At 39.7% G+C, this 8,410-nt stretch overlaps 2 protein-coding genes across 3 annotated transcripts; both read right to left on the bottom strand.

Moving 5' to 3' along the window:
- Positions 1–2,306: 2,306 nt before the first annotated feature.
- On the bottom strand, positions 2,307–4,005 carry LOC149401412 (Peptidase S24/S26A/S26B/S26C family protein). 2 transcript variants are annotated; one of them, XM_089612216.1, is made up of 4 exons: positions 3,707–4,005; positions 3,381–3,608; positions 3,188–3,298; positions 2,307–3,096 (listed from the first exon to the last, which is right to left on the bottom strand). In XM_089612216.1, the coding sequence occupies exons 1-4, from the start codon at positions 3,815–3,817 to the stop codon at positions 3,055–3,057; spliced, it is 492 nt and encodes a 163-aa protein (XP_089468342.1). In that variant the 5' UTR covers positions 3,818–4,005; the 3' UTR covers positions 2,307–3,054. The 2 variants fall into 2 exon arrangements, with proteins under 2 accessions (XP_089468342.1, XP_089468343.1); XM_089612217.1 differs by having other exon boundaries at positions 3,188–3,271.
- A 117-nt stretch (positions 4,006–4,122) lies between these two features.
- Positions 4,123–6,825, bottom strand: SPS1 (solanesyl diphosphate synthase 1). The gene is made up of 6 exons (XM_089612215.1): positions 6,356–6,825; positions 6,139–6,260; positions 5,785–5,912; positions 5,607–5,710; positions 5,398–5,525; positions 4,123–4,891 (listed from the first exon to the last, which is right to left on the bottom strand). Exons 1-6 carry the CDS (start codon positions 6,528–6,530, stop codon positions 4,343–4,345), a joined length of 1,206 nt encoding a protein of 401 aa, XP_089468341.1. The 5' UTR covers positions 6,531–6,825; the 3' UTR covers positions 4,123–4,342.
- Between the last annotated feature and the right edge of the window lie 1,585 nt (positions 6,826–8,410).

Here is an 8,410-nt window from a genome sequence, read left to right as displayed (position 1 = left end):
GTTGACCATTTGGGATAAATACCATCGGCCAACTAGTATAGCTAACAATAATTATTTATATCACTTGTAGTTGGATCAGGCCAAAATATTGTTTACACAATATCCAAACTTCGAAAAAGGTTGGAAGTTCGATCATGTATGGAACATTATTAAGAATTTTGAGAAGTTCCAATATGGATGTTCAAGTGCCAAACAAACATCTCGAGGTTCATGTTTTTTGACGGATTCAGAAAATCCAGCTCCCGAATCAACTAGACAACCATCTCCTTCTGAGCGACAGATGGGAACGAAGAAAGCAAAACTAAAAATGAAATTAGATGGTAATATGATACCCATCATCACCATCAGTGCTATTGAAGAAGGAATTAAAAAAAAAAAAAATTCTTAACCAAATGAGAAAGACTAGTGAAATGAGGCAACTAACACTTGGAAATTAAAGCCAAGAGTCATGAATGGAGAGAAATCAAGGAAGAGAACAAAATGTTGTTTTGAGATTTAAATTCAATACAAGATCCCAATATTTGTGCATATGTCGAGGGTGAACAAGCACGAATTCTACAAAAGAGAGCCGATAAACAACAATATCAAACAACTCCTACTTCTTCTGATTCATTATCCCAATACTTTACTAATCTTGGGGGATCTGGGACTAACCTTCTGGACTACTAGATTTATGTTTTGTTACTATTATGTACTCATTGTGTTATTTTCTATTATTTTCTATCTATTGTATTTTTTTTCGTTGTGTAATCTTAATGTTTTAATTTTCCTTGTAATATATGTTTAATCTATTTTAGTGTCATTTTATTTTAGTTTTTTTTTCAGCCCGTTTTTTCCATCTTTTTTATCTTTTTATTTTATCTTGAGGGCAAAAATAAAATACTTCTATCATTTCATGTCCATTTGTATAAATAAATGAAATTGTGGGTCTTAAACATAATAAGTTAAATATTTTTGCAGCAATGAATAGTATTACAGTTCGGTTGGAGCTTCATTTTACTGCATAACTAAAATATGCAGTACGGTTGGAGATGGTCTTAGGTAATTGGTATGACATGTAGGACCCACTTGGTCAGACAGATCCTCCGGTCTTGGGGATTCTGGCAGAGGAGTCCTCCGATTTTGTGAGTTTTGACGAAGGAATACTCTGGTTTTGGGAGTCCTTGGGAGAGATCCTCTGGTTTTGGACGTTCTGGCAGAGGGATCCTCTGGTTTCGGGACTTTTGGCAGAGGGTTCATTTGGATTATGGAGTGGTAGCGGAGGAATCCTCTGATTTTGGGACTTTTGACGAAGAGGTCCTTTGGTCTTGAGATACTCCTTCTGGTTCATCGATCTTTGGCGAGAGGATCTTTTGGTTTTAAGTCCCTTAGTGAGAGAATCATTTCGTCTTTGATTTTAAGTCCTTTGGCGTGATAATTATTTGGTCAGAGTGTTTTGTCTGAAGGCTCTACTGGTTGTAGATCTTTTAGAATGAGGGTTCTTTGGCGGAATGATATTCTAGTCTTAGGATTAGGTTTTTGATTGTGGGTTGCCTTATCATTTTCCTTGTCTTTTTAGCTCTAGGTGTGTCGTTTTCACCTTGTGAAAATGACGACATAACATTAAGTATTTTTATAAGTATTGAAGTACGTCACGTGTTTAAGAACTTTAAAAGGTTTAGGTATATTTAATCTAAAATAAAATATACTTTATAGAAGTTAATTTTTGAATGTTTTAATCAGTGTTCTTCTATGTTTCTCAGTCAATTATTTGTTCACGTTACTAAAATCGAACTGATGTATTGATATAGCAGAAAAAAGTGAAGGTGGGACACTAAATTAATCATAATTTGGACACTAAATTAAAATTTTCAATTTAGAGACCTCGAATTTAGCACAATCACACTATATTAGAAAATGTCTTCATTGATCATCTTCAACATTGATTTGAGAAGCATAATTGTTCCAATAGGCGTGGTTGTAAAAGTCCTATCTGGATTTGCATATAGGAAACAAGAAATACAAATATAATTTGGAATAAGATGACTAAATTTTGTGGAATAAGATGTCTAAATTTTGTGGCGCAATTGTATTTTTCAAGGACAAATATAATCATTTTTCTTAATGTTATTTTTTGAATAAACAATAATTATAAAGAATTTTAAACATCAACTATTGCACTCCTAAAGATATCACAAGAATGAGCCCACGATTTTGATGAAAACCAAATCCAAACAGTCAACTTAAGCCTGATTCCATTAGGACTTCAATTCAAATTCCTATTTACGTACGACAAATAAATAAACTTAAACTCGAATCACAACGGCTCCAAATAGCAATGAACCACATGGGTAGATCGTAAGCTTGTTTCATTGCGTTTTTAATTTGTCGTGTAATAAATTAATACACCAGTTGATAGTCCAAATAGTGGGCGATTAAACAAGTTCAGATCTAAACATCTAGTAAATAAATGAAGCATGTTGCTAGAATAAATAGATTTAGGGAAGTTCTCTGTGTTAAACATGCATAAAATAAACATGCAAACGACGTTGAGGCTGGTCCCAGAATAATAATCTCATCAGCTATTGGCCGGGTGAAATTGAGTTGGTGCAAAAGCAGAAACCCATTTGGATCGGCCGTTCAAAATACTAGAAAACATCATTTAAAAAAAATTAAAAAATAAAAAGCACAAGTGGGAGATAGATATTATCAGACTCTTCTGCCATATTCTTGATGTCAAGACAAGTGAATACAGAAAGCTAAGAAAAAGCCTGATAGTATTTGCTCTATGCCTGCAACGGAACATAAACGCCACTTTTGACGACGCTGCGTTCTCTCAACGGCACTTCGTAACCCAAACCCTAATCCCTCTCTCTTTTTTATAGGCGGTGACCTTGTAATGGGCTGGGCTTTTTGCCCAACAGCCCAATCAATCTCAATAAATACTAATAATTGAATATGACCAGTATAATACTAATTAAATCTTAATTGGTATGAATATTTCATGGAAAATCAAATTGTAGAATTTAAACAACGACAACAACAAAAATCAAGGCCACAAAAACTGCCTTTTTGTCAATCTTCACCTAATGGTCCAAAACAATCCGGAGGCCAAACCTGAAAACGTATGAAGAAAAACAATGAGACAGCGTTCGAATTTAACGAAACGACATTGCAGTTGCAGAAGAAATGAAAAAGACGTTATTACCCTGAAGAACACTCTTCCCTGGATGAGGCCGTACGGTACAGGCCCGTAGTGCCGCGAGTCGTTCGAAGCGTATACATTGTCTCCCTGAATCCACACGTGTCCCTTCGGAACCTGCTCGAATGAAAAAACAAAACGATAACGAAATTGAATCCAAACGACAGAGAAGAGAATGAGCAAGGAATACGACACAGACCAGGGCTGTTCGGTGTCGTTCCGCGCGGTGGCGATCGAGGACGAAGAAAGAGACTCGGTCCCCTTCGATCCCGACGATTCGCTTCGTAACTGTGCGATTCGGGTTTTCCGGTGACCGGACGAGGATCAAATCGCCGCGGGTGAGCTTTCCGACGCGGTGGGACACGTGTTCGGCGATAACCACGTCTCCGGTGAGGTTCAGAGTCGGGAGCATGCTAGGACCGTGCACCTGAAACCACCGGATTAATGTGAACAATAAAAGAAGAAGAGTCGTTCGGTCAGTTATAATGCGAGAACGGTGGTGGCGGGTTTAGTTAGGGTACGGACGAGAGTAGAGGAGAAGAGGTAGGTCGTGGTGACGTGGAGGCAGCATCCGAATTTCGCTATTATCATCCCTCGATCGAACGCCTCTTTCGCCATCGTACGCCACTGCGCCATTGAAACCAAACCTCTGTCTTGCTTCGTTTCTCTTATGCTCAGCAAAATTGAAGGGAAGAAGAGGAGACAAATATCTAATTTATTACAAATGTATCCTTATACTTTAGCATATTTTCTAAACGTTCGCTGTGTCTCGAAAAGATTTTACCTTTACCCCACTTGAAGTGAAGTAAATAAGACGAATATCTAACTTATTACAATTGTACCCTTATACTTGGCATATTTCGTTAAGTTCGCCACTGTCTCATAAACTTTTAAGTTTTCTTTGAGATTGAGAGCTGATAATTTATCAATACGGGAATACAAAGCCAAGGAACGTTAACAAATTAAAAATGGCTCAAAATTATTGATCACCTTGCAGATATTTCTTCTACAAATAGGTTTGAGAACATTGATTGTGTGTATCATTTGAAGCAATTACGCAACAAAAATTGTAAAAATCTTGAGTAAACAATATATAAGAAGCTACTCAATCATTTTGTATAAATGTACAAGCAGTCATCTATAAACCTATCCCCATTTGTTTCAGTCGATCCGTTCAAGGTTGAAGGCAACCATATCCTCGAGCGCTCTCCGAAACGGGCTCTGAGGAAGGCCATGGAGATTCTGAAGCGCGAGCTCGGCTTTCTCTGTGGCCAAATCTCTGGCTCTCTCGATTCCGCCGCAGCTCTTCACGAGAGCGATGGCCTCGTCGAGAGACCCGATCTCGCCGAACTCAGACTCGATGATCTCTCTCAGCTTGGGCTCCTTCTCGAGGGCGAAGATCACGGGGGCGGTCAGATTCCCCTTTGCGAGGTCGCTCCCGGCGGGCTTTCCGAGCTGCTCCGCGGACTGAGTGAAGTCGAGAATGTCGTCCACCACTTGGAACGAGAGCCCCAGATTCCGACCGTACTCGTACATCTTTTCGCACACGAAGCGGTCGGAGCCGCTGAAGATCGCTGCCCCTTTCGTTGACGCCGCGATCAGCGAGGCCGTCTTGTAGTAGCTCTTTATCAGGTACTCCCCGAGCCCCACCTCGCAGTCGAATAGGCTCGAGGCTTGCTTGATTTCGCCGCTCGCAAAGTCTTTTATCACCTGCCAATCACAGCTTGTGTTATAACACGACCACAGTATGATATTTGAATACCGAATCTATCAGAAAACTTTCACAGTGGTTGGTCATCTATACAATGTGCGATATTCCGTAGGCAATTTTCGTTATTATCAGGTTTGTCGAATAATATATGGTGTGTTCTGATTGGGGAGCGAGTTCGAACAAAGGAAAAACCGTCAAAGAAAACCATATAGGTCTCGACCCACAAGTATGCCTAGTGAATATCAAATTTATCTTTTGAAGACTATTCTCCACCTCCAAGATATCCTGGGACAATATTTTCAGTAGGATTGGTCTTTGGATTTCAACTCTTAATTCTGATTTTTCGAGTTTTAGCATCTCTGTCTTGTCCCGCGATTGGCCAGATGAAGATTTCTTTTCCCCTCTTTTTTTTATATATTTTTTCAGTTTCTCTTAAAAAAAATATCAAATTTATCATTCTTCACTGAAACTCTTAACAGCTTGTATTGTAATCTTGTTAACTTACCTGGCTGATGAGCTTGATGACTTCGAGGTTTTCGAGGTTTGCGAGGTACCAAGACGACTGTGCGAACATGAAATCTCCGGCGAGCACCGCCACTCTCGTGCCGTACATCTGATGAACCGTTTCCTTTCCTGTAACGATCAAAATCAAAACGATCAAAAACTGAAATACAACGAGCCAGCGTTTATTTTATTGCAGACTACGATACGTACCTCTGCGCATATCGCTGTCGTCTAGTACATCGTCGTGGATCAAACTTGCCGTGTGAATCATCTCGATGATCTCCGCCAATCTTCTGTGCTCCGTGGTTAGTTCACTGCACAAACCAATTTGTTTAATAACTTATAATAGTACAACACCCTAATTGAGGAGATTTTTTTTGGTACTAACTTTAGGCCAACGAGTTCTGCGGTTGCTCTGGAGACTAAGAACACCAAAGCGGGCCTCATCCTCTTCCCACCCGCCCCAAATATCTGCTCCGCGGCCGACATTAGAACCGGGTTTTCTGCTCCGACCACCTGAAAAGAAAAAAAAAAAAAAAAAACATTTCCACAGTTAATTTCGGTGCAAATTGTGCCGAAATAGAAATTCAGGTTTTGGGCTTCGCCTACAGATAAAAAAAAAATAAAAAATAATTCGGGTGATTGACACCACACGGGTGCAAAATTCATCAGTGACACTGACAAGGCAATCAATCAATAAAAAAAATATATATATATATCGTAAAATTAAAAAGACACTAACTGTTTTAAGATTGCGGTTCAAAGTGAGGAGGTCCTCGGCGACGACTTCGAAGAGGTTGGTCAACGAGATAGCCCTTTTTGGCTCCTTTAAATCCAACACTCCAGGCGGACCATAAGATGCTCCTATTCATATATATACATGTATATTTTAATAATCAATTCGTCCTATTATCAAGTAAGTACGGACACAGTTGATATGATTGGAAGGCGTGTTTTACCATCGAGCAGAGTGTGAGGTTGAGGCTGGACTGTTTTCATGGAAGAGACGCGGCAACGACTTCGACCAGAGACCAATCTTCGAACTCCGTAGCCTCTGTTTATGTTCGCCTTTGTGGAAGAGCAACCACAAGTTGCCAAATCAAACACAGTCCTTCCCAAATCTACCGACATCATTCTTCTTCTTCGTCTGAGCTTGATAGCGGTGATAAATTCCCAGAAAGGCTCAAAGACTCAGATGTGTGTTCTGCTCGGTGTCCGGGGAAAATGGTCGGAAAAGGACAAGTGGGTTAAGAAAAGAAGTTGGAAATGGGTTCATTGGCTAAGAAGCTTCTCTTTTAACAGGAAACACATGTTAGAGGTTTGTTGATCGAGTGGATCGAAAGAGCCCACATATTTGGAGTCTCTAAAACGGAAGCTACAACTTAACTAGTGAACGCCCTTATCTCCGTGGGTCAATTTTATGGCTTTGGTGTGTGTGTGTGTGTTATATGGTTATGTTTTTTTTATTATTATTATTGTTTTATTATTGGCGTTGTTATATTGAGGACCGTATTTTTTCCCACCGAACAAATCTCAATTAGGCTACAATTTTGTTTGTACACGCTTTTTTCCATGAATTGTTTGTATGGTTCACACACATTATTTGTTGTTTTGAAAGTTGAGACCTTTCTTTCCTTTTCATAACTACTCTTCAAGTTAAATATGAATTTTGTTAATCACAAATCCCTGATGAATAATGATATACTACCAAATGGTGGTAGACATCACATTTTCTCACCAAATATCAATTGAGTGAATATATTGTATCCACGGATTTCTGTTTTTCTCCCCTTTGAAATTTGGAGTCGGCTCATTTCGAGGTCGAGATCGACCCTACTAAAGGCTAAGACCGGATCAAATGGCCTCCTTGAAGGTTGGATCCGGCCCTTTTGAGGATTGGGGCTAATCCGGTTGGCCGCCTCTTTCAGGAAGTCCAAATTTGACTTGAACGTCAAGGTTAGCATGGGACGAGCCCACTTTGAAATTTGGGGTCGGCTCATTTCGAGGTCGAGATCGGCCCTACTAGAGGTCAAGGCCCCAGATGACCTTGAAGGCTGGATCAGGCCCCGTTGAGGATTGGGGCTAACCCGGATGGCCGCCCCCTTCAGAAGGTCCAAGTTTGACTTTAACGTCAAGGTTAGCATGGGACGAGCCTTTGGACCTTTCTGGGGTTTTGAGATTAGGAGCCTTAATCGATTTGAACTTATCAATCAACCTTAGTGGAGTGACATACTAAAGGATCAAGAAGCTTGAGGGGCTAGTTGGGCTTTAGAGATTGAATGGGCCAAAGAACATAGAGCATAATTCTCGGAGACAATGAAAGTGGACAGGGCCAGCCAACTTTGTAGGTCATGATCAGCCCCATTAGAGGTTGGGGCCGACTCAGATGGCCTCCTTTGGAGGCGCGGGCTGGCCCTTTAAGAATCGGGGCTAACCCAGATTGCTGCAACCTTCGAAGGTCCAAGCCGGACTTTTGAACATCAAGGTTATTCTAGGACAAGTCTTTGGACGCTTGCTGGGGATTTGAAGTAATTAGGAGGCTTACTCGTCTTTAACTTATTAACTCATGATTTAGTTGGTGGGATCATAGTTGTTGTGTTATTTTGAATTAAAATGTTGTTTTTCCTCAATTGAAAAAAATCGCTACTACAAGTTCTTTTATTATCAGTTATGTATCCTTTAGCTACTAAGTAACAAGATGATGTTTAGGTATAGTTATAACGATAGTATGAGACATGTGTAGTGTTTAAAAATACTAATATCAATATTAAAGTTATGATATTATTAATATATCGTTACCAAGTCGTATATCATAACGATTTAAAGTTCGATAGCAACATAAGTTGAACGAGCGACTTCTTCGTCCCATCCAATGGTACATGATTTTGATGTGCATTATTGAAACAAAGAAGAACATAGATGAAAACTCTTTCTATTCGTTGTATAATAATGCTTCCACGTAAACGGAGTCTTTGTAATTCATAGTATCATGAAAAAGCATTGTGGAATCCCTT

Source organism: Urtica dioica, chromosome 4 (assembly GCF_054948205.1).
Source record: "Urtica dioica subsp. dioica isolate 48M chromosome 4, U.dioica_male_clone48M_v1_H2, whole genome shotgun sequence".
NCBI classification, from domain to species: domain Eukaryota; kingdom Viridiplantae; phylum Streptophyta; class Magnoliopsida; order Rosales; family Urticaceae; genus Urtica; species Urtica dioica.
This window is presented reverse-complemented; position numbering and strand designations above follow the sequence as displayed.